The sequence below is a fragment of the Apus apus genome, chromosome 2 (genome assembly GCF_020740795.1).
Source record: "Apus apus isolate bApuApu2 chromosome 2, bApuApu2.pri.cur, whole genome shotgun sequence".
Classification (NCBI taxonomy): domain Eukaryota; kingdom Metazoa; phylum Chordata; class Aves; order Apodiformes; family Apodidae; genus Apus; species Apus apus.
In genome coordinates this window covers 72486593-72512887 of record NC_067283.1, presented here as the reverse complement: position 1 = coordinate 72512887, position 26295 = coordinate 72486593, and the positions used below count along the sequence as shown (strand labels likewise).

At 39.9% G+C, this 26295-nt stretch overlaps 1 protein-coding gene across 8 annotated transcripts in view; it reads right to left on the bottom strand.

The window, feature by feature from the left end:
* PIGN (phosphatidylinositol glycan anchor biosynthesis class N) overlaps positions 1 to 26295 on the bottom strand; it is a 106105-nt gene that overhangs the window by 63694 nt on the left and 16116 nt on the right. For all 8 annotated transcript variants that reach the window (XR_007888633.1, XM_051610780.1, XM_051610781.1 and 5 more), the window contains 7 exons: positions 25536 to 25795; positions 21760 to 21881; positions 20567 to 20665; positions 12319 to 12425; positions 7221 to 7345; positions 5874 to 6004; positions 2273 to 2389 (listed from right to left, as the gene is read on the bottom strand). Coding sequence is in view for 7 of the 8 variants with exons in the window: in XM_051610780.1 (XP_051466740.1) it covers positions 2273 to 2389; positions 5874 to 6004; positions 7221 to 7345; positions 12319 to 12425; positions 20567 to 20665; positions 21760 to 21881; positions 25536 to 25762 (928 nt within the window). In the remaining variant the exon portion in view is untranslated. The remainder of the gene's footprint in view (positions 1 to 2272; positions 2390 to 5873; positions 6005 to 7220; positions 7346 to 12318; positions 12426 to 20566; positions 20666 to 21759; positions 21882 to 25535; positions 25796 to 26295) is intronic.

Sequence of the window (26295 nt, the reverse complement as noted above, 5' to 3'; positions counted from 1 at the left end):
GTGCTGAGGAGCCAGAGAGCAGCTCTGTATTCTCTTTCTTTTTGTAAAAGGGTCAAGACAATGGTCAAATGGGTTACAATACACATTACCCACAGGACATAGGGCTGCCATCACAAATCTTTCCAAGATGACTGCATGGACAAGCCCGAGTTACGGCAAAGCACAGCTGAAGAGATTGATGACAAGAAGGCCTACTATGCCCTTCCAGCCATCCAAGGAGCACACTAGTCTTTTTGTGACAAATTGGACAGACTAAGTCATGCCCACTGGCCCCACCCTTACGGGTACTGACCCTTGCTGGCAATGATGAGAAAAGAGATAATTCAAGCTGCATACAGCCTGCTTGCACTGAACAAAGAGTAAGAAGTTTGTCAGCATTAGAAATACTTTGCTGTTTCCATGAACCTATAACTCAGAAAAATCAGGAAGGACTGTCAATAGACATAAGAACTTGAACATTGATGCATGCAATCACAAATGCAAGTTGGACACCTGCATGCACCAGTGTCACAGAAGTCTTGGAAACACTCTCCTCTCCTGCACAGTCTCAGCTACATTTGCATGAAGCAGGAAAGGCAAATTTGAAACAAAAAATTAAGAGACCTCTTTTACGCATCTTTTCTTTTGTATGTTAACCTTTGTGAAAGTATTAGGGTTCTAAATAGAGTAGCTGAAATTGACCTGCGAAAGTGCCAAGTCCTGTTTCGACAACACGTTTTTCTTTACTTTTAAGCTACAAAGCCTACCAGACACTGTAATGCACTACACCATGGAGAGAACAGTCACTTCTTAAAAAGATACTAATTACTCAAATAGACATTCAAACTCCCAAGATACTCAAGAGACTCAAACCTCTAATAGAGATGATCCCTGACAATTAAGAATCTTTAAAGATAGTGTCTAAACAGCAGAATGACACGTTCAGCAGCAGGAAAGCTGCAGAGCAAGTCTAGCACAAAGAGTAATTTCTGGTATTTGCTTTGGGGTGTTTTTTGGGGTTTTTTTTTGACTGGGTGGTGGTTTGTTGGGGGGTTTTTTAAGTCATCACAAGGAAAACATGGAGCAGGCGCAGCAGGGTGCAGACACATTCCCTCCTTTAAGAAAATACACACTTCCTAAGAGATGACAGCCAAAAAGCTTTCCCTATTGTGCACCAGAAAACCAGCTCAACATTTGTATTTTTTAAATGCTCTCACACCATTTTCATCAGGTTTGTATTAAAGCTGCTGAGAATCAAAGACATTGACAGCTGTGAAAACCAACTATTACAGATCAACCCTTAGAGACAGCAAGCGCCCTTAGAAGTCTAGCAGATTAGCCATCACAGACACCAACATAATTTGGTTTTACTCTGTTGTCTATTGCAGCAGTTAATCACAAAGAGTGAAATGTCAGTGCGGTCTATATCCAAGAAGTCCTGTTGGTTTAATCTGTTAACAGATACCTTCTCAAGAGTAGGGCAGGATTGAAACATGGGTTAATTACTTCAGGGCTGAAGTAATTTTTGCCTGTTTCTCTTCTCTAATGTTGCCTGACAAACAATCAAATAAAATAGAAAGTCTTTACTACTCATTGATTGTAACAGCCTGAGAGATTCAAGGCATCTTAAGAAACAGCAGTGTTCCAGGATGGGACACATGAAAAAGGAAGAGCTTGCACAGTTAAATAACACACAGTTCTATAAATCATTGATAGTTCGGTAAGCCAGTATTTATTACCTTATATATTTGAAATATTAAAAAAAAAAAATTTAAACAAGTTTATTCTTCTTAAGTAAATTATGAAGGTGAAAAATAACAGTAAAGAGTCACAGTTTTTCATTGATAAAGGCTGTTTACATTTCCACAACAGCCACAAGGATGCAAGTGAGACAAGACAGCCCGTGGAAAGTCCCCAGGGCTACACTGTGAAGCCAGAAAAGAGTCTTAGGACTTGTCAGCTTATCATGTTTCTGTACAAATAGCTTTTAACGTCTGGGACTCTTCGTAAGAATTAAGTCTCCACTGGAACTAAGTTTTAGGAATGTAAATAGACTCCTGTACTCAAAAGAAAGTTAGTTTTCAATTCCATGCTTAGAAAAGGAAACTGGTATTATCTACCCAATTTTGCAATATCCTCCATAGGCATGACCTATCACCTTTTCTTTCCACAGCACACAAAGCAAGTCATATTTATTGTAATGGAACAGAAACCAGTGAAGATCAACAGGTGCAATGGTTAAACACCTTCCTTTCCACCAAAATCTTGCGCTTAAGTTTTATATTTTACCTACCTTTCAAAAAACTGTCTTCAAAGAATTGGGATGTTACTTTCTGTGGATAATTCACCCCAGCACCCCAAACAATCAGCGGTGTTAAAGTTTCTGAGGGATGACCAGCTCCATGGGATCCTAAGATACACCAAACCAAAAAAGGTATAAACTTTAAGACACATGGTATAAAAACAAACAAAATATCAATGCATACATGTATGAAGGTCTTGTTACAGTATACATACTAAAATTCCATTACAGACAATCTATTCTAGCTTCATAGCTTATTTTTATGCTAATAACAAGAAAGGTTAAATTCACGTTATGAGTTGGGAAATCAGTACCGCTCAAGTCTAGAATATAGCTATTACTTACTATATTAAAAACCCCAAACTGTTAACATACAGGAGCCAAGGCCAAAATATTTTAAAGTCTCAGGGTGTAGAGGAGTTACCTGCTTGTGCCTATCCTGAGCATTCCACAGAAAGCAGGGACAGTTGATTTGAGTAAACTAGGCACATGCCGCAAAAAATCATTTAGAACTATTAGATTTCCATTTCAAAACCAGAAGGCAATATGCATTGCAACTGTCACCCCTTCCTTAGTGATACAAGTTCATTTTCAAAGTCTGGTAGCAAGCTCCTTAAAAACTGATAAAACGTGACTTTCTTCCCCTGGAAAATGAATCCCCTCCAGATTAACGTATCAGCTGCCAAAAGAAGGAAGCTTTAAAACAAGGATGTCTCAATAGCAGTTGCACTGTGGCAGAAGCCACACAAGCTTGAAAGAAACACTAGTCATTGAACACAGCAGGTGAGCTACCACAGCAATGAGATAACCCAGTCTCAAAGAGAATGACATTGTTTTACAAGCTCTAAGCTGGTCACTGCACAGTCTACAAGATTATACATATTCCTTGTATTTGCATAGAACACACTTTTCCCTCTGCATGTGCATATACACATCTTAATAATTACAAAGGACAGAGAGTAACACATTTTAAGGACAGCTTTTTTCAAAACAGAATTGCACATGAAGTTTGGAATAACATTGAGCCTGTACAATGATCATTGTGGCAGAGCTGAAGAGCTAGCTTTGCCTTCTTCACACAGCCCTAAGCTTAGTTCAGAAACCCCTTGGAAGTCACTCTCTGGGCTCGAAAACAGCAACAACTGTTATGCTTTGCAGAGCCTGGGAAAATAGAAGATGGAGAGAGCACTTCCTCCATCCTCCAGACATCAGTTATTCCTTTCTATTGCAGGAGAAAAGTGCAATTTTTTGTGAGCTCTCATTTTAACCAAGCCACCAGCATTATTATGGAGACCTTGCCTCCATTAATACTTTAAGACAGATACAGCTGAGAGTGGCAGCTGTATCCACCCTCCCTCTGTTACAAGAACCATCTTTCAGCCTGATCTGAATTATAAGAAGGAGAAAAAAAATAAAATAATTTTCAGCTGGGTCAGTTCCCTGTCCCACCCTTCAGCACCCTCCAAACACACCTTTTCAGGAAAAAGGGCGGGAAATAATGCTGTTGAGGTTTTTTTTTTCCCCGCTCTGGTCCAGCATACCACAAAGCATTACTTTTGTCAGGTGTGGCCAAGGTGAGGGTGGATGTGAGACCACCTGTGTTGTTGGTCAGTAGTTCTGAGATAAGCATAAAGCAAAACCATGGAATCAGACTGAGAACGCAAGTGATTTTACTGATATTTGCCAACAACCACAGTTTATTCAATCATATCAAGTTCAGAGCATGTTCTCTTCCCTTGTAGGTAGCCTTGCCTGTTTGATTTTTAATTTGTTTTAAAGCTGGTGCATATCCCATTCTGCAAATAACCACTGAAAGACTGCAGCAGTTGCTGATACTACAAGCTCAAATAAACGCAATTAAACTAGCCTTCAGATTGCTGGCTATGGGTCTATCTGGGTTTGCTCTTTGATGCACTGAAACCAGCTTTAGTTATTAACACTTCTGGACAAAGATCAAGCTTTTTCTTCAACATAGAAAGCAATAGCAGAAAATTAAGACAAACCAGCAGTTCTCAGAGCCAGAGGCGTTACTTGTATCACTTTTTATTCCCCCTTCAAAGGATTGAGAACATAGTGAGAACACCCCAGCAGGGAGAAAGGCCAACAGCACCTCAGGCTGTGTTAACAGGGGCGTGGTCAAACAAAGGGATTATTCTCCTTCACTCAGCACCTATTAGACAGCCTCTAGATATTGGATCCACAGTTGGGCCCCTCCAGTACAGGAAAAATATCAACCACCTGGAATAAGCCTAGTGGCCCTCAAGTTGGTCAGAGAAGCACTTGTCCTGTGAGGAAAGGCTGAGGGACTGGGACTTGTTCAGTCTGAAGAAGAAACAGCTTTGGGGAGGACATAACAGAACATCCTGCCTGTACCCTACTGCAAGGCGTTTTGAGAGAGGATGGAGTCATGGACTCACTGCAGTGTATGGTGGGAGGATGAGAGAAGCAGGCTGCCCAAAGGGTTTGCCTAGGCTCCATCCTTTGAGATTTTTGAAGGCCCCAGTAGATTAAACCCAAGCTACCATGTCTTATCCCAAAGCTGATCCTGCTTTGAGTACAAGATTGGACTTCCTCAGGTCTAATATATATAAAAATATATACCCACACCTCCCTTACAAAATATTATGAAATGATTACTTGAAATAGACAAAAAACATATGCCAGATCAAAACATTATTTCAAGTGGAAGTCACCTCAGAAGTAAATAATATTCAAAGCAGACTATTTTGCAAATAAGAATATAATCAGGCAGATTTTTAATAAATATATTAATACTTTCATCATCTGATGACAGAAAAAGTCTGCCACCCTTCCATTTGAAAAGTTTAGGATTTCACACACAGAATAAAATGCTGAATTTTCCCAAGACCATGTCTGAAGCAATCTTTGTTCAAAAGTATCATGGTTAAACCTAATTACACTAAAACTTCTTGAAGTCATTCAGCCATTACGGTTGTGCCTTCTGTAGGCGCCAGCCTGACTGGCCACCTGCTTCACTCTCCTTTCTGTACTCTCAGCTGCTCCACCTACACACCTTAGTGGCAGCCTCATCTAGAAAGATAACACAGCAGTCCTGCCCTTCCTGCTGTGTGTGCCTAAAAGGCCAAAATAAGCAAAAAGACTCCCCCAAAAAAAGTTTTTTAATGGGCCTTCAGACAGGTTTACCGCCTCTCCCATGTACTTCAGAGCAAAGTCATAACTACTTCTGTCTTGTGTGGATTCAACAAGATCAGCTTTGCAGTTGGCAGCCAAATAACACAACTTTCACCTGCTTGGACTAGTTTTTTGCAGGGAAGTTATGACAGAGGTAGTATTAAGGTCTTTTTCTCCCCATTAGCAGCCTCTAAAGGGGTAAGATTTACCCTATTAATTTTTTTTCCTTCTGTCCAGATATGCAACTCAGCTGTCACAGGGCTGATAAGGCCCCCTGCAGCCAATTAATCATCTCCTAATTTGCATGGATTTCATACATGAGCGACACATAGGATATCAAACCAAAGCAGGGGCTCTAAAGCTTCTAATAGAACAGAGCTCTCATCACACTCCAGATACTCACCCATACATTCAGCCAATTCAACATTTTAAGACTCACCCCAATCTGTCATTCCATGGTCAGAAGTCAAAATAAATGCAGTTTTTCCATCGTTTCCATAGAAATTTTCAATCAGTGACACAATTTCTTGTACACCCTTGTCAACTTTTTTAATATTATCCTTGTATTCCCTAGAAAAATAAGGAAAAATGTTACTAGATTCAAGGGGGCTTGCATACTTGGTATATAGCAAATTATCCATGGTCACAATGCCAAGTCCTTTGATTATAGACAATTTTACCACCTACAGAACTTCATGCTAACAAAAGGCATCCTAGATGTAAAATCTGTCCAACTTTAAGTCTTACATGAGATAATAAAATGTCACAATACATTTTGAAGGTTCATGAACCTACAGTCTCAGATAGATTATTATTTACATTTCAAATCTGACCTGTCCTTGATTGAAGTATATAATTTAATCACCCACAGTTATCTGGCAAGTTAAGGAGAATGCCAAAACTAAGGAATTCTGGAAAACTGAAACACCTTAAATGGTAAGTTTCAAAAACTACTTTAAACCAGTAGCTAAACACCAAAAAAAAGATCTCATCATGCAAGGATTGTTCTGAGATGACTCACAGATCAGCAGAGATCCCAGAGTTTTGTAGAACAGAGGCAAACCCAAAAAATTATATTTTTTTTAGAAAAAGTGACCACAACTTTCAGCCAGCTAACTTTCCATTTGTTGGTTTTGCTGAAGTCAGTTACAAAAAAATAATCTATCTTCAAAAAATCATAGCAAAAATGTATGAGACATACAGCAAGTATGAACTTTAGAACAATATAAGAAATCAGCGCAAGGATTTTGAAACTATGTAAGGATCAAGTAATGAGGAAATGAAAAGAAAGTTCTCAAAAAGCACACTTCAGGATGCATACTGTTGAAACTCTTATACTCAAGTGTCCTAAGGAAAGCTAAAAGATAATGCTGGAATTTGCAGCCATTATTCCTGAGCTTACTGTTGGCTATAAATTAATCTATACCATTTCAGCCATTGGGAATCCAAGAACAGTTTCCATTTTATATTTAAAACTGTAATTTCCTACATATGCTCTAGGCCACATCTTGACTATACCTAAGACAACTTGCTAAAAAGTAAACTTGAGTAGAGGAGTATAACCAGAGACACTGTTAATAGGAAAAAACAGTGACTTCCATGGAGGAAACCTTGAAAACAAAAAAAAACCCAGAAAATTTAGAACACAGTCATGGTGACATACGTGACCTATTGCAGAAACCCTTGACACTGCAAATCTTGTTTCAGGTTTGATAAACAGCACTGTTAAAAAGTCACTGTATGCATTTAAAACTAATAAGAAAGATACGCTTAATTTCTTGGTTACCTTGAGTTTGGCCGATGAGCATGTCCATTTGTGTCTATGCCCAGCAAATGCAGGAACAGAACTACTTTGTCCTCATTCAGTGCAGAGAACAATGTTTGATTACTTCTGGAAGAATTGAAGAAGCTCTGTATGGAATAAGCCATTAAGTTATTAAAGTGACTACAAAGGAAAAACATTATATGCAACTTAATAACACTACAATGCAGCTTTCATGACAAAATACCAGTAGATATTAGAGTTAAGAAAAAAAATATATTTTTCCCAATTTAATTATAGGAGAATAACTGACATCAATATAGTCAGTCCAAAGTTTCAACTTAGGCTGAAATAGGCAATACTCCTCAAGTTGAGGGGTCTTTATCAGTTTTTTGGGAGGTTTTTTTTGTTTTTTTTGTTTGAGTTTATTTAGGCAGAAATACCAGATAACTGTGTATCATCCCTTCTTTGCCTTCTGTGTAATCACAACTATTCCAGAGTACCACTTGCAGCTTTACATTTCCATTGATTTATCAATTTCAAAATGGAAGCAAATGTTTCAAATACTCTTGCTTTGAAAGCAGGACTGAGGTATCAAGCTACAACTCATTTGCAGACACCAAATTAGAACAAGACACGCTTTGCAAACACATGAACTACAGAACATGTATCTGCCTTGCACATGTCCTACTTAAGCGTCCCTGAGGCAGATGCCAGGGGATTTTCCCCTCAGATTGAATGAGTCTTGACATGGCTATTCTGTGTTAGACCAGCCATATTACAGCAATGCAAAATGCAGGCAGACAGCTATTCCAACATGACCTCCTTAGTAACTGCACTGCCCAAGGAAACAAAGTTGGATAGGGTTTTAGATCAAAGAGCATCCAGAGAATATTTCAGCACACTAATATAAAGGGAAGTGTCTTCAGTTTTCACACAAAAGTCCAGGGAAAATGGTGACAGAGACAGTGAACCATTTCTGCCACCAAAGGACAGAGCAGTCTACCATACACTTGTGACAGCGGTGGAGTTCCTAAAAACTAAAGCTAACAACTTGTGTAAATTAAAGTCACTGTATCAAGTCACTGCCAAACTAGCAGCAAGAGTACCACATTACACTGTGTTAGGAAACCATGGCAGTAAGCAATTCCACCATTATTTGTTAACTGTATCTTTCAGTCACAATTTATTTTGTTTCACTTCTATTCACTCTACTCAGTAATGTTACCTCCCTTCTATATTTAAGCTGAGCGCCACCAAGAGGTTTCAGGAGGTGGAAGAAAATAACGAAGAGGCCAACAGAACTCCAGTATCAAGAAAAGGCAGCTAAGGAGAGACCTCTCTGCTGTCTACCATCTACTGGGAGGCTGAAGAGAAGATTGAGACAGACTTCTCAGAGGGTCTTGGTGATGCAACGAGGGGAAACTCATCATTTGAACTGTGGAAAATTTCAGTAAGATAAAAAGATTTTTTAATTATTACTTAAGCCATAATGGTAGCCAGATATTGGAACAAGTATTCAAGAAGTTGTTGAATTTCTGCCCTTGAAGATGCTCAAAACTGGACTGGTCTAGGTTGGATCAGCCTGCTGTAACTGGACCTCCTTCACACAGTAAATTTGGCTCAGTGACCACTACACTCTACTTTCAACCTTTTTTTCTATGGTTCTGGCAGCTTTTCTACGACTTTCTGGCAACTTATAAATAATGCCCTGTCTACAATTAATACACAATTTAGTAGCATCAGCAGTAACTTTCCCAACACAATTTAGTAGCATCAGCAGTAACTTTCCCATTCAAACATTCACAGTAAAGTGTAAAGTTAGTGATAATGTAACACTAATTTAAGAATTATAAGAGAAGTTTGGTTACAACTATGTGAAATATTCTAGTATCCTTCTCCCTCCTTGGACAGGAGAACATAAAGAAGAAAAAAAGACTACCTAGAAGGTCTAGCAAATAATAATTTACTGATATCTGAACAAAATACGGACTCCACAGATGTTACACAAGTTATTGGGGACTGTTTGTTCCCCCAAACAGTGCCGTCCATGGAAGAAGCATAATCCTTTAATATAGCTGATAAACTGTTGCTGGCTGCATGGATGTACAGGGAGAGAGACCAAACAAACTTTCTGCTTTCACAAAGCCCCTTCATTTCTAAGCCAAGGACAACTTAATTAAATTGGCTGATTAAAGCTGGGCATGCTATTTTGTGCTCATCTGAGAGTTTAAATAGTTATGCCAGTTTTTAGATGCAAAATAAATGTACAAAGGCAGGATAAGCATCTATACGCCAGGTTTATATCAGTTGAGCATGCTCATGCACAAGACTCCTACACACACGGAAACCAGATCGTTCAACCATTGTAGCGTTAAGTTAGAGCAGAGCTATCTGTATTGAAATCCACTGGCAGAAATCAACATCAGGTCATGGCATTGTTTGCAGAGGTTCAAAGTTTAACATCATTTGGTTCTGGACTCCAGCCCCCACCCTGCACAGAAACAGTCTGAATGCTTGGTCTGGCCTTCTTCCAATGGAAAGGAGTCAAAAGGAAGAATGAAGCACTACAGCACTGCACCTACGTGTCCATTTAAGTCAGAAGACATCAACTAAATACCTTGAGCATAACAAATTGTGGCTAGACCATTACGGAGTCTCATCTCCAAAACTGTTTGAGTTCCTGAAATTTTCATCATTTTAATATAAAAATGAGTTCAATCTTACAAAACTGTTACACACAAAATACTTGAAAAAAATCAGAAATGCATTACGAAAGACCATATTTTTCCTGCTAGTTAACCTAGACTCCCAGCATTTTTCCTTAAATTTTCTTTAGCACAGACTCAAACTATGATTTAGGTAAAGGTTATTCAGCTGAGAATCACTGGGCTACATAATACAAAATTACACTCAGCCCCTTAATTATTTTGAAGGCTTCTAAAAAACACCTCAAATCTCAGAACTCCCCCCTCCCCCAGTCAATCAGCTCCATATCCATCTGGATCTCCAAGCCACTCCCAAGCTGTTACCACACATTAACATTCGTTTTAACTCAACTGCAGATAAAAATTCCACCCAGTCTAGCCTATATTCTGTTTTCTCTGTCCCAGAAAAGGGCTGGGATCCCCTTGTACCACAATCAGACATGACAGGAATTATCAAGTGTCTTACTTTTTTGGTTTTTTCCTTCACTCATTATTTAAGCAGCCTGTTTCTGATCCACACAATTCAAAACTAGTCAGAGTTTCACATCTCCTGACGAACTGAATCACTGTTGATCAACACTTCTTAAGAGGACGAGCAATTTCACGGTGCCAGCACTAGTAGCCCAAACATTAGTTAGCCATTCTCCATTTTATCTCCATCTTTCTGAGGGCAGATGAAGCTACTACCAGCCCTCATGTTTGGGATCTGCTGACTACACACTAGAGGGAATACATTAGTGTGTTTTACTTCCTAAAGTAGGGGTCACATTGCCCAAAGCAGAATTAAACAATATGTTGTTAAATATTTGAGATAAAAAACAAAGGAGAAAAAAAAAAGTAGGCAAAGTAGAATTTAGATTTTAGCAAACTGTCATTTTTACTTAGATAACTGAGAGTTTTTCGACATACAATAAAGTGACCTCAGTTTCAGTTAGCCTCAAGTTTCACGCTTCTGAAGCAATCACTGATGTGTAATTGAAGAGATGATTAATGGAATTAATGTTTTACACCAGTCAATCAAGATCTATCCAGTCACAGAATTAAATTTAAATGGACAAAATATGTCTTTAAAATAATGGTGCTGGAAAGTAATCAGTAATGACATATATATTGTTATAGTTTGAAAGAAGAGTTTTGAGGCAAGAGAAAGGTAGTACCACCCTCACATACATGTGCAGCTCCAATTGACAGCAGGGTGCAGCTTTAAGACAACAGCTATTCAAGTGTAACTGACAGCCTAAATTGATTTGTATCATTTATATCCATTACAACATCAAACCTGGCACAACTGCACATTCAGGGACAGGATGGCAATTAGAACAAATGCCTTTTCACTTGCAAACTCAGAAAATCACTTCCTTTGAAAATTAGCAAACTGCAATTAACTTTTACACCCTACATAATGGTTTTAAGCAGACCCACCCTTGCCTTCCTAATAGAGATGTTGATTTGGATTACAGACTTGGTTTTACTTTCGGTTTGACTTGATTTATGCTGGTTAGCTAATGTTAATGCATATAGCCCAGAGATCTCATGCAAAAAAAGTTTTATTAAACTTTAAACTCCATTAACATTGTTATGAGATTCAGAAAGTAAAGCACCTAACTGCTGCTCTGATATAGATATTTATACACCAATACACACTATCAGCATGTTTTAATCCAGGACAAGTGAGGTAGCATGGAATAACATGAATATCGGAATTAATGAATAATCAGAAACTAAGTGCCTTGGACTATTAATACATACAGTGACAGCGTCACAGAAAACAAGCGTCATGAACCAGCACTGACCCAAGTCAGCTGAGCAGAGCACCATGAAAACAAGTCATACTGCTTCAGGGCCTAAGTTGGCTCTGCACGAACCCCCCCCAACCAAACCGTGACTTCTCTGGCAGTCACAGCACAGCATGAACCACAGCAGATAATCAGGAGCCAGCTACGTGCACCAGAACAAGCCACACTGTATAATTACACTGAGCACAAGCCGGACAAAAACTAATGCAGTAATATTGTCCAGTTCTTTCTCACAATGAAGACTTACCATTTCTGCCATACTTTATTACTTATTATACAATCCTTAAATAATCACATTCAAAATTTTAAAGGATCTGTAGCACTCTATGATGGGTTTCAGATTACATGCAAATTTAAGATAAAGAAAAGCCAAAAATGTTTTTAAAGGGTACTTTTACTAGTGTTAGGGTTTTTTAAGATTGAATGACAAACACTTCCTCTAAGCTTCAATTACACTAGTGATAATTGATTCAAGAAATCTTGAATTATGACTTCAAGTGACAGGTCTTTCAAAAATTTCTTACTTTCTAGTTCTATGATAAAGTTAACATATTCTATGATACAGCTAACATCCAGCTGTGCTTTTTATATGTAGGAAGCATAAGATTCTCTGCTCACCTTAACATGATCAAAAACCCATGTGTCAAGCTTCGCTGCATCTTGTGATCCAAAGTCTTCATTTTCTGCCCCATAGCAAAATGTATAAACGTGATCTCCAGTAGCACCTGCAAAAAGAATACAGATGGAATAGGAGACAACATTTTTTTTCCTTTTCTCATGGTCAAAATCACACTTATAATAATGCATAAGACTGGAAACCTATCAAGAATTACAATCCAGAGAGAACTCAAAGAAGTTTTCTCTGATTTTAAACTTTTCCATAACTTATGGGGTTTTTTTAAGCCTGGAAGCCATTCTAACGCATTAGCTTATCAGCACCTGTGCTGGTTTGGTATTGGCAGCAATGGAGGGCCCCAGGGCTGGCTCCCGTAAGAAGCTATTAAAAGCTCCCCCGGATTCAAAAAGAGGAAGCACTGGACTATATTCAGGCATAAAATACAACACAAGGGCCACTGATGCGAAAACACAGCATCTGGACAAGCCAATTTCATTCTGTACTCACTGTCAAGAGAGCAAAGCAGAGAAAGAGAGGAGGGGGGTGAGGAGATGAAGACCTAGAAGAAAGTAAACTTCTGAAGTCCTGGAAAGATCTTAAGTTAGGTGGGGTTTAAAGAATTCAGTCAATGACTGAGCTGTTAGAGCTCAGGGATATTATTTCTACCATGACTACATAACCTCCTGGAGTGAAAATATTCTTCTATCAGTCGATGACCAGAGAAAATATAACCAATTTTCTGGATGTCACAATTATATAAGGCAGTTTTGTAAGCTTCCAGGCTTGTGAATGAACTAACATCCCTGTATAAGAGAGTTTAACCAAGATTATGTCCAAACCCACACAAGGGATGCAGGTATTTCAAGCTAGAAAGATGAAAGCTGGCATAGATTTTTCTAGTGCAGCTCCCCCCAGACCCCAGGAGATGTTCTACTTAAAACCCAGAACACTCACTGCAATTCTCACAGCCTGAAAGAAAAGGAAGAAGATACTCCCCGGCATTAAAAAGTGAATTAAAGAATTCCAATAGGTGCATAAACAAGTTCAAAAGAAGAAATAAACCCTGGCCATCACTGCCAAGATGACTGATGGTTTAAGAGCGTAGAGTGCTGTACTGTTTTTCTGCAGTGTCACAGTAAACATGAGACATACCACATCAAAGATACCAGATGAAAGCATGCAGTTTTCAGACTGGGCAAAGGAACACATCTACTACTTACCCATTTCTAATTCCTACCAGAGCAAAAAAAACCCCAAAATTCTACCTAATCCTGCAGTGCAATTAAAGGGAAACAGTGGCAAAATTAAGTTGTAAAGCCATATTAAGAAAGTTTTGGAGTACCTGCATACCTGTATTTATTTATTTATTTTTAAAGTATGAAAACCTACTATGCAGAATGTTGAAAAATATTATTTCATTTCTGTCTTTAGAGATGGCAGGCAACAGTATGCCCAATACGTTCTTGAAGTCTGGGATGAGGAAGCAAAGATGGGATAGAGAAGCAGAAGGAAGCCCGGGATTAAAATATCCTTTAGAAGCAAATACAGAGCTCTATTGGGTTTGGTGCTATTATTACACTACAGAAAATAACCGGAGAAGCCAGAAACACCCACACCAGATAGCACCTACTCTGATCGCAGATTTGTCTGGCATATCATTTTGTTCTCAGCATCAGTATTCAAATATTAGCATCAAGGATCAAGTTATCACTCTCTGACAGCAAGATTTATGTCTTGCGGAAAGCAAAGCTCTCGCTCTGCTACCAGAGCAGGGCCTGTGTATGCATCATCCAATGAAAGCAGTGAAACAGTTAATAAAATTCTGAATATTTTGGCACAATAAAATACACACATCATTCCTGTGAACTCACTAATTTGCAAAATGAAAAAAGAGAGAGAAATTAAGCTATGCTCCCCCCCCCTTTTTTTTTTTTTTGCTTTTTTGTAGAAGTAAAGTCAAAGAACAAACACTTGTTTCCATTCCCTTCTGTATTAAAAAAAAACAACCTTCTCTTCTTTGGAAAGTCTGTATTATAAAATCCTTTCTACATTATAAAGTTTTTCCTCTTTGGAAGAAGGAGAAACACCTTTTTTTACTAAAAGAAGTTAACCTACCTTTCTACTATGAGAAACTATGCTTTGTTTTCCCATAGCCTCTGTTTTCAGATACAATGCTACACTAAAGCTTTCTCAATCTGGGGGCATTTCCATGGTGGGATGCACCTGTCCCACAGGGGCAAAAGGCTTTTGGGGCAGGAGTTATCAGGACTCATTGACAGGGCTTTAAACTAGGTATGAAGGCGGGTGGAAGGGGAGATAACTGGGCCTGTTAGGGACAAGCCCAAGAGAAACATGCCAGGGCTTGACGGATGGTGGACTAGGGAGGATTCTCACTCTGTTGTTTCATTTGAGAGAAAGGATAGATGTTTAGAGAGAGCCAAAACACAGCTAGAGCTCAAACTAGCTACAGCTGTTAGGGATAATAAAATGTTTCTGTAAGTTCATTAACAGCAAAAGAAGGATTAGGGAAAATCTCCATCCTTTATTGGATACAAAGGGAATCTTAGTAACAAAAGATGAGGAAAAGGCTGAGGTGCTCAACACCTACTTTGCCTCAGTCTTTAGCAGTGGAACTAGCTGTTCCATGGATATACAGCCACATGAGCTAGGAGACAGGGAGGAGAGGTCATCACAGTTAAAGAGGAAGTGGTCAGAGACCTACTACACCACTTAAGACACACACAAGTCAGAAAGGAGGATTGGGAAACTATAGACCTGTCAGTCTGACCTCACTACCAGGGAAGGTCATGGAACAGATCATCTTGAGTGTTATTAGAAGATATATAGAGGATAACCAGGGGATCAGGCCCAGTCAGCATGGGTTAATGAAAGGCAGGATCTGCCCGATGAACCTGATCTCCTGTTATAGCCTGATGACCCAACTATCGGATGAGGGAAGGGCTGTAGATATTGTCCCTGGATGTAAGGGTCATTTGCATGTGGTGTTGGTGGATACAGTTTAGGGGAGAACTTTGTAGAGTAGGGATGATGGTTGGACTTGGTGATCCCAAGGGTCTTTTCCAACCTGACTAGTTCTGTGATTCTATGATTCAATTTTTGGGTCCTAATTATTATTCCTGGGCAGAATTCATGTCTATCCTGAATATTCTGTTTAGTGGAGAAGAACGGGGAATGATTAGGTGGGCAGCTCTGCAGGAATGGGAAAGGAGGAACCTCCCCTCCACAAGGGGTAGTTCCAGCAGAGCAGAAATTCCCCAATGTGGATCCCAATTGGGGTAATACAAAGGATTAAAGAGGCTTCCCCGAGGTCCCAAAATTTTATTAAGGCATTTGAACTTCAGCAAGGGAAGGATGAGTCCCCATCAGTCTTTTTACAACAATTACAGGACCAGATGAGGAAATATCCGGGGGTGAAACCTGAGGATCTGGTGGCCAAGGGTTTGTTGGAAGTGCATTTTGTTACTAAGGCATGACCAGATATTCAAAAGAAGGTACAGAAAGTAGAAGGCTGGAGTGAGAAACTGCTAGAGGATTTGAGGGAATCACAGAAAGTGTAACAGAAACAGAAAAATGATGGTTTGCACAATGGACCAGGCTGTGCATAGCGCAACAGAGAGAGAGTCGAAACAGAGCCGAGGGAAAGGGGAATGGAGAATGAGGCTGAGAAGTGCAGAATGAAGTAGGAGACAGTCAGGGTAAGGATTGTCTGGTAACCTTCCATCAGCTGGATGTTATAACTGTGGCAAGCTGGGGCATTTCAAAAGGCAGTGCCCAGACTTGAGAAGGAAAGAAAGGACAATTCTGGTGATGAATTTTGAAACTCAGGAATGATGGGGTCAGGGGTTCTCTCAGTCCCATCCAGAGCCCTTGATAAATATAAAGGTGGGACCCCAGGAAGAAGAGGTAACTTTCTTGGTGGATACAGGACTTTAAACTATGTCACTCCGGGGCTAGAATTAACCTGTCAACTCATATTTGTTGCAGGAATAGAAGGGGAAAGGTTTGGAGTCCCTACATTTGAACCTACAATGCATAAATTTGGTAATACAAAAGCCCAGGGACAGTTGCTGTATGTTCCTGAGGCAGGTGATAACCTATTAGGCAGGGATATGATTATACAATTGGGCTTGCAAATCAGAACTTACTCAGACTGTATGGTTATTTTTATGAATGTGTTAGCAGAACAAGATGAAGCTGGCATAGATCCCATAGTGTGGGCCAGAGATGGTAATAGAGGAGGTTTAGAATCTGATGCTGCCCCAGAAGGGAAACTCCCCACAAGCTAGAGGGAACAGGCTGGCAGATGAAACTCAAGAAGCAGCCCTACAATCAGAAGTAATAACAATGAATTGTCTCACTCCTGAGGTGCCAGCTCCAAAGACAAACCCAATTTTTGAAGAAGAAAGAGGCTATCAAGGAACTGGGGACAACAGGACAGAATGGAATATGGTTACTCCCAGATGGTAGAGAAACTTTAAACAAACAAACCATGAGGGAAATATTAGCTGTTGTGCATCAAGGAAGCCATTGCGCAACACAGGCCATGTGTGATCTAGTGCTACAAAAATATGGGTGCATTGGAATTTATACAATAGCTAGGCAAATTTGTGAAGGATGTATGGTTTGTAGAAAGATCAACAAAAAGGTGCTAAAAAGGCAACCTACAGCAGGGGTGAGCTCCAGGGTTAAGACCTTTTCAGAGTATTCAGGTTGACTTTACTGAACTACCAAAGATGGGCAGAGCTAAATATTTACTGGTTCTAGTAGATCATCTCACAGGGTTGGTAGAAGCTTTTACCCTTAACACAGCCATTGCAGCACTGTGGCAAAGGTACTTAATGAACAGCCTAAGGGTCTCCTGGGATTTCCATGCCTCTTGGCACCCTCTCTTGTCTGGAAGGGTAGAAAGAATGAATCAGACCTTAAAAGCAGCAGTTGTCAAAGTTAGTGCTGGAAACTAAATTGCCTTGGACTATGTGTCTACCTGTCGCTCTGCTAAGAATCAGGACTGCTCCTTGCAAAGATATAGGGGGTGTCACCCTATGAAATGCTGTTCAGACTACTGTATTTAGGCAAAAGTGATGGACCTCCACAATTTGAAACTACAGATATTTTTCTGAAGAACTGTATACTCAGGTTGTTGTCTTCTTTGTCTTCCCTCAGGCATCAAGGGCTCCTGGTGCAGACTCCACCCTTGGAATTTGCAGTACACCGATTTCAGTCTGGAGGCTGGGTCCTGGTTAAAACTTGGAAGGAAGCCAAACTCTAACCAACCTGGGAGGGATCATTTCAAGTTCTGTTGACTACAGAGACTGCTGTCCAGACAGCTGAGAAAGGATTGAATCATTGTACCCCACTCAAAGGAGCAGTAGAGGCTCCACCTGAGAAAGGACAGTGGTGGGCCTACCCAACTGAAAACCCTTTGTGCCTTAAACTGAAAAAGCAGTAAGTATTAATCAATGTTTACTGATGAAGTAGTGTGTGTAGCAATCCTGATTCTTGGAGTTATTGGGTTAAAGTTTATCTATTGTATTGAAAAAAAATAGGTTCTGTGGGTATGAAAGAAGAGAACCTTTTAGTGAAAATGAGTGGGATCATAATAGTGAGTTGCTGTCTGTGGAACATCCAGGGGTTTCAATACATGACTGGTACAGTACAGCAGGGCTATCCAGTCAAATTGTGGATAAATATAACCAAAAAGAGCACTCCTCAAACCATACAGTTGGATGCGTGCCAGACACTGGATTGCGGACCTTTAGAATCCCAGAGGCAGTTGAGACATGGATAAATATTTGTGTCCTGAAAGTGGTTAAGGAGTAGGCAAGCCATGTGAACAATGGTCTAGTCCTCTAATCATTAGTGTTACAAAAGTTGACAAAGAAGTTAATCGCATGTATGGGCTTGGAGCTGAAATAACTGGTACTGATTCTGTGGGCAAGTTTAGAATAGAGGTGGAAATCAAGGCCTGAATTGGAAAAGGCATGTCCTACTATTTTTCCTAAAATAAAAACCTGGAGTCCACCAAATGACCGAAAAGTAATGACCTTAACAAAGGTCAAGGATATAAAGCAAACCTTTGAAATTGAAACTGGATATGGAGATAAAATGCCTGGGTAGAATGGGTCAACTATACAGTGCAAAGTTTAAATCAAGCAACTGTTATGCTTGTGCCTCAGGGAGGCCTACAGCACAGGTAGTTCCTTTTCCACTGTGGTGGAGCAAGGACCCATAAGGAATGAAATGCACGATTGCTTCATACCCAGACACGACTGCATGGGGTCATGAGGCTTGTAAGTGTCTCCTGCTTTCTCGGTAGTGCCCGGTAACCGTACAGCTTGTCTCTCACAACAGGATGTGAATGCTGCCAGGTATCTCAGAGATTTGGACTCAGGCATGAGTCTCCCCAGGGCAGATCTGTGGTGGCATTGTGGAGGAAAAATTCTAAGGTCTGTGCTCCCTTGCAATTGGAAAAGTACATGTGCCCTTATTGAACTGGCCATTCCATTCACCCTGGCTTATGTCAAAGAGCCACATGCTGAGAGGGAGAGAACAAAAAGAAGCCTAGGGATATCATTTGAACCAGACAGCTGCAGGATTTGAATCCTTCCTGTTCTGGTGGGTAACAGTCAACAAAAATGTGGACTGGATAAATTACATGTATTATAACTAACAAAATTTTATCAATTATACAAGGGATGCAAAGGAATTGCAGAACAACTACATGCCACCAGCAGGATGGCATGGGAGACAGAATAGCTTTAGACATGATACTATTAGACCAGCAAGATAAAGAAAATTCAGACTGCCTCTCCCCTGAGGAGAGATGTGAAATCCTGTTGTCCAAACTAGAGGCATTTTACAGGACAACCTGAGATAATGCGAAAAGCAACAGTAGTGTAAATAAAAGGGGGAATTGCTAGAAATGAAATGTAGTGTTGTTTTTGCACCCTAGTGTTAGGAAGATGATAGTTTGTTTTTGCCCTAGTGAAAAGAAGCTTTATGGTGACTGAAGAAAGAAGGGAGATATCTGGGCATTCCAAAGACACTGAGGTGATTTATGATCCAAGAAACTGAGGGACTTAATTAGGCTCCATCTGGGGGAGCTGAGATATCTGAACATGGTGAAGACCATGATAAAGACTGGACAAAGTCACTCCTATGTTACTCCCCGGGACAGGATGGCACCAGATGGTATAAATCATTCTGGTGATGGGGAAGACAGCTAAAGGGGAAAAAAAGGTCAGAATTAAAAGGTAAAAAGTAAACTCCTAGAATGGAATGTGTAAACAGGGGTGGGAAACTTATAGGATAATTAGAAGCATCAGATAGGCTGTAAACCCTGGACTACCCAGCCAGTGGGGAAACAGGGGAGGGAACTTTGCATCAGGAATAGGGAATATAAACAGTTATTCACCTTGCTATAGGTGTGCCTACTTGTTTAGGTCACCCATTCCTGCAAGAGTGTAAATAAACTGCTTTGCTGAAGGATCTGTTTGGGCCTATTCATTGGCATGACAAATGTTTCTCACAGTGGCGTATCAGAAGCAGAGAGGGAAGAGGCTGGAGTCAGAAAAAGTTAAAAAATCATCCTAAGAAATATGATGTACACTTTTTCTAAACTAATATTAGATTACACTCCTATCCTGCCTATCACATTTTTCTGATTTGTCAATACCAATACTTGGAACATAAAAGCAGCATATACCCCTAGCTTGTCTCCTTTTCACTTCATTCTGCTTTACTCTGAGATTATGGGAAAGGGATGTAAATGCCCTCATTCTTCCAAGAACAAACAAAATTAAATTTCTCCACTTCTCCAGCTCAGACACTCAAAAATCTGCTGGCTCACTGCAATTCTCTCACCTGATGCATTGGGAGCTGCATGCAGAGGAAGAAAAAACTCCAGCTGCAGGCTTGCAAACAAGAGCTTTAAGCCTCAAACAAAGAAAAAAATACTAGGTTCTTCTAACTAAGGGTGTGTTTTCTTTACTATGCTGATCAAATTAGGTAAGGCCTATTTAAAAGGATGAGTAATAAATAGGGATATCCTCTTTAAAAGCTTTCTTCTTTTTCTCCACACAGTCTTCAATTCACAAACTAGAGATCAGGTACACACAAATATACAAACTGGAAATACTTCACACTTCTTCTCTAACTCAAGAATTTTACGTGCCCCTATTTTACTACCCAATAACTATGTGTTTAAGATTCACAAAATCTAAAGCTTACCTTTAGCAAACATTGGCAAAATATCTGGGCTTCCCCAGCTCCAAGTATATTTACTTTCGTTGAAAACAGAGTCAAATTCCACTGGATTTTCCTTCCATCCTGTTAAATAAACATATCTGAATTGAAACGGGGTTGCCAGAAGATCTCACTGACTGCTAAGATTGATGGTCCATGCAATATGTTTGGGATCTTTGATTTTCTTTAAAGTTTCCCTTGCATTATTTCACAACAAACTCTACTTTGCACTCCATTTAGTGAGTCTTGGTTTTACTTCCATTTCAAACTCTATTTGCAATTTGTCCCCCACTCATTAGGAAGTGAGCCGAAAACCTAAACCAATTCATTACACAGGGATTCAAACAGAGTAATACACAGCTGGTTTACCTTCTGGACAGCTACAATTATCCTAAATTCTAAATCCCTGTTGTCTCAACACAGCTTTTGGCATTTTAGGCAATAAATTACACACTCATATATCACATTTTGAGCAGTCACGTTCCACCTCATCACAATAAAACCTTCAAGATCTCTTTCCATGACAATGCAGTTGACAGAAATACAGAGATGCTCTTAATGGCAATTCCTGCCTATCCTGCAGTTGTAGCACATGTCAGACGGAAGAACCTTTTGATTAGGAACAGACACCACCAAGTAATTCCTGTTACCCACCCTGTCCAAAACCAGCACACAAGTGCTCAGGCCCGGAAGCTCAGAAGGCAGAGGAACACACACAAGACCAAGTCAGTGATGCAAAGTCTCGTTCCACATTATTAACCACCAAGCATGCACTAACAGCTAGCTCTGCACAAAACACTTAGTTGGAGTTTTTGCTTTATTTTGCTACTGATTCCCCAACTCAACACAGCAATGGTTCAGCTAAGGTGCTGCAGTTCATTTCTTGTTTGCAACATCTACTTAGCCGTCTCCATTACCTCCCAGATGATGGGAAAGATACTTCACCTTTCAGATTCGGGGTGCTAAATTTTACTATGTTACAAACTATTAATTACATAAGCTGTTTTCACAGCTATCAATATCAGGACTGGGAAATCCATCAAAAATTATTCTTTTCCATAGAATCTTGGCATAGAAATCACTATGCATCTGTACATCAATAATCAACTAGAAGACCAGCACAGCACTGCAGCACGTCACCTTAGAGGACAGTGTTCAGGGCTTTAGGACCAGCATACCTTTAGCAACCGCGCTGACATCTTCATAAAATCCAGCTATAAGCGCAACATGCCCTGGCCTGGATTCTGTAGGGACCCGAGTGTGAGAGATTCCCCAGCTGCCGTTACTCTCTAGAATACCCCTGAAAACAGGATACAAGGCAGTTAATTCTTATGACTTCTTGAAAGTACAATGAATTGCAGATAAAAAGATCGACAGGCAGGTGTGAGGCAAGAAATGCAAAGAAAACCCAGACTAAACAAGATTGTCACTGTCGCCTGCTGTGCAACAAAACAAGCAGAACATTAACCTGCTAGTAGTTCTATACTATAACACCCCACAGAGAACATTACTATCATGCAAACAGATGAGTTTAGGTGGTGTTCTAATATACTTGGAATTAACATACTGTTTTTCTCTGCTGCTTTCTGTTATAGCTTACTCTTTTACCCCTTAACAAACTGTTTGTGCCTGGTGTTCCTTTTCTTTGTTCTTTCCATTTAGCTTGAAACTACCCAGTTTTCTTACTCCTTAAATATGCTCAGTTATAAGTAGTTCTTGTGACCATTTCTGCCTTTATCTGAGCTGAATATCGGAAGTCAGCATGAAGAGAATTTAAAAACCACGTAAATCTACAGTGCAAATCATTTCAGCAACACAAAGAAAATTTAAGTAAACCTTGTATCTTTTGCAATTACACCAAAGCGGAGGAGAATACCTTGTCACCACATGTACAGGAATACATAAATTGGCTAGGGATTATACACAAGCAATAGTTAGATATAAAGCAAAGAAAATGGAGGGCAAAGCCCAAGCGTAAGAAACAGCCTCATAAACTACTCTAGTCTGCTGAAGATCTGAACAGCTGGAGTTTTTGAAGAGCAAGCAGTCGGTATTACCATATGCTGTTTTCTTGTCTCCATCTTGTGGAAGAAGAGAAACATTCACTGCCCACCGTCAGAACAACGGGAGAACAAAACCAAAACATACCAAGACATACCTTATACTAATGTTCAGCAAAAAAAGCAGCATTATCTTCTGAACAAATTCAAAGCAGTTTTAAAGAGTCAAATACACTGGGAAATTTTCATTGTTCGTGATATAAGTTACAAAATTTGCTATATTTTTACTTGAAGTATTTTATCCCAAGGAGATTTTAAGTTCATGCTTTGTAATTTTATTTTTAACAGAGATTTTAATCAACTGTTAATTAAAAGATCTGTATACTCAGCTCTAAATATATTTCTCGCTAATAATGTAAGAACCAAACCACAACCTAAAATTTCAGGCCCCACTCTAAGCTCTCAGGATTCACAGTTTGCTTGTTGTTGTTGTTTTTTTTTTTTTTTTAAACTCATCTTAGACCTCACATTCTTGAAAACTCATTGGACTATTTGGAACAGCCCAAATATTACAGTAAAAAATGTAAAATATGATAGAGCACTCTGACATGTTGTTCCTAGCTCTCATGCCAACTAGGTTTTAAGACAATTTGTACTTTAAAAAGTACTAATTTGAAAAAAGGACTTGTGTTTTTTCACTGGAGACAATGATGAAAATGCATTGCACTAGCATTAGTGGAAGATGCAAGACAAAAACAAAACACGTTTGGCCCTCCTAACCCTTCATTGCCACAACGGGTAGGAAATTGTTTTAATAATAATTGGATTTCTATTGACTTGGAAAGTAATCCTTTAGCTTAGTTTCTGTGAGGCTGTATCACAGGACCTGAAGGCAACAATAACACATATCAGGCAAAAAAAAAAAAAAAAGCACCAGATATTGTCATTTATCTGTTCAAAATTCTTGTAGCTGTTTTGAATTCTTTCAAAGCCTTTTACTCATAAGAACCATTAATTTTTAAAAAATTTCCTGGACAGTATAAACATTAGCTACCCATAATAATGATAAATCTGAATATGATGTAGTAATACAGTTGAAACATGATAGGCAAGGAAGAAAACATCTTCCTCAAAATCACTACCACACGTACCATCCCTCTCAGCTATCAGAACACTACTGAAAAACAGATTTTTTTTAAGAATACTTGTAAAAGGAAGGGCTAAGTACTTGGCATATACCAGCATGCAATCTGCTCCAAGTCTGTGAGTTTAGAGTAGAGCCTGAAATGAATGGCTGAAACTGAAAAACTCAAACCACTTAAAGGCAAAAATATCCATTATAACTCTTTTAGAATATTCATTGTAGCTCTTTCCTGGCCACTATCCTCCACTGCTTCTAGTGATGGGGCCACTGTGGCATTCACATCTTGGTGGTGGTGCAAACAACCAATGGTTTTACTGCTAAGAGAAGAAACTGCTCTGAAGGAAGTGTGAAGTCCACTGCTAAAAAACGACATGGAAAACTCACACTGATGTGACAGACATCTGTCATTGGCAGACAGCACCTTACAAAAAAACCTCTTAACAATAGGAGAAGCAGGTACAAGTAATCCCATATAAACTGGCAATTGCTGTAGCAAGGGCTCCTTGGATTGCTTTAGCAGACTGAAATGCCCTGACAGTTTCAGATGAGTGAGTATTTGGGTTGGCTCTGGTATTCAAGCCAGACCAGTGTATTACACAAAAGCAGTCTTAATTAATACTATATACTTTTTTGTCTAAGAAATTACTTGTCTTATGATACGGACCTGTTGGAGAGGGTCCAGAGAAGGGCACCTAGATGATCAAAGGCCTGAAACACCTCTGCTATGAAGACAGGCTGAGAGAGTCGGGGCTCTTCAGCCTAGAGAAGAGAAGGCTCCAGGAGACCTTATAGCAGCCTTCCAGTACTTGAAAGGGGCTACAGGAAAGCTGGGGAGGGGCTTTTCACCAGATAGGATAGTGATAGAACAAGGGGTAATGGTTTTAAAATTGAGAGAGGGGAGATTTGGGTTAGATATTAGAAAGAAATTCTTCATTATAAGGGTGGTGAGGAACTGGAATGGGTTGCCCAGGGAGGTTGTTGATGCCCCATCCCTGCAGGTGTTCAAGGCCAGGTTGGACAAGGCTTTGTGCAACCTGATCTAGTGGTAGGGTTCCCTGCTCATGGCAGAGGGGTTGGAACTAGGTGATCTTTAAGGTCCCTTCCAACCTTAATGATTCTATGATCAAATAATTATTTTGACATAAGGAAACAAGGAAGGTTAGCGAAAATTGAGTTTCAAGCACTCAAGGATATAACTTTTAGCACTCTTTTTTTTGTGTAAAGCTAATACTGCCAATCTTACATAAAATCATGCTATTCAACAATCAGACATACACTAGAGAGCACAATGGAGGCACCAGGGTCACACAGGCCAGAAGGGTGGAATAAATAGGAAGTGGCAGCCTGCTGTTAAAAAAACATTGTCTGAATGGATCTAATCACTCCTTAAAAAGCATCAGAAGCTTAAAAGATGAGCACATTAGTGAGCTAAGACTCCTAAAATGAACATCCAGGAAGCAGTTTAAATTAATGACTCTGTTAGCCTTTAGAATTGATACCACACTGATGTGAACGGAGAAAGTTTACACTTCTCACTTACTGGCTAACTGTAGCTTTCAGAGGACAATATGGACTCAGTTTTCTCTGTTTGTGGTTTAGCAGCTTACTGACAACAGAGGACACCAACTCAAACTGATGCATTTCTGCAGAGTGTAACTCTGCCAAGTTTGTTACTTCAAAGACAGAGGCAAGGCAGTACTACCCAAGCCATCACAGTTGCTGCCGTTCCTCTTGTTCTCTTTTCAACACTGCATACAGCTGCCCCTAGAAGCAAACTCTTTCGCACAGGAGTGTTTTCAGAAGGACTTACCGCAGGTAAGGTGCTTGGGGTGTATTGTTGCTGTTCAATTCATACAGCGAATCCGCGCGCAGACCGTCAGCAACAAAGAGGACAAGACGTTTTGCTGGAGGTGGCAGTGGAGTCTGCTGAGGAGTCATACCATGCACCAGGGGAGAGCTGAAGTAGATGTCAAAAATGGAGAGCAAGAACACACAATGCACAAGGAGTCCAGCAAGTATGAAGGCTGGCATGTCCATGGCAACAGCGGGCTGGCAAGGCAAAGTCCAACACTGACAGGGAGGGAGAACAGTAGTTAGGAGCATAAGACTTATCAGAATGAGTATTTATTTCATTTGTTATAAAACACGAGTACCATAACCTCAGTCATTACCCATAATCAGGCTTTGCTTCCAACAACTTTCTCCCAGATGTTTTAGTCATAAGTCACTGCATGGCTAACTCAGACTTTCATTATTTCTCAGCAGCTCATCTCTGGTGTTTAGTGGGCTACCAGATGGCTTCAAAAGACCATTGAATCAAGCCAGTCTTGTCTGATATTCAGCAGTTTTTGTTAGCATCCTCGGCGACAGAGGACTCAGATAATGCAACGTCTGCATGAACACACTACCCTCTGCTGGCCGATTGTGTGAGTGTTGAGGTCTGTTCAGGAAAACGCAATCCAAAGACAACTAGGGAAAGCCATCCTCTAGAAAAAGCAACTTTGGGTGGACGTTTGCTAAGTTTACTGTCAAGTCCGAGCTCATTATACTCCACGTAGAAATAAAAAACT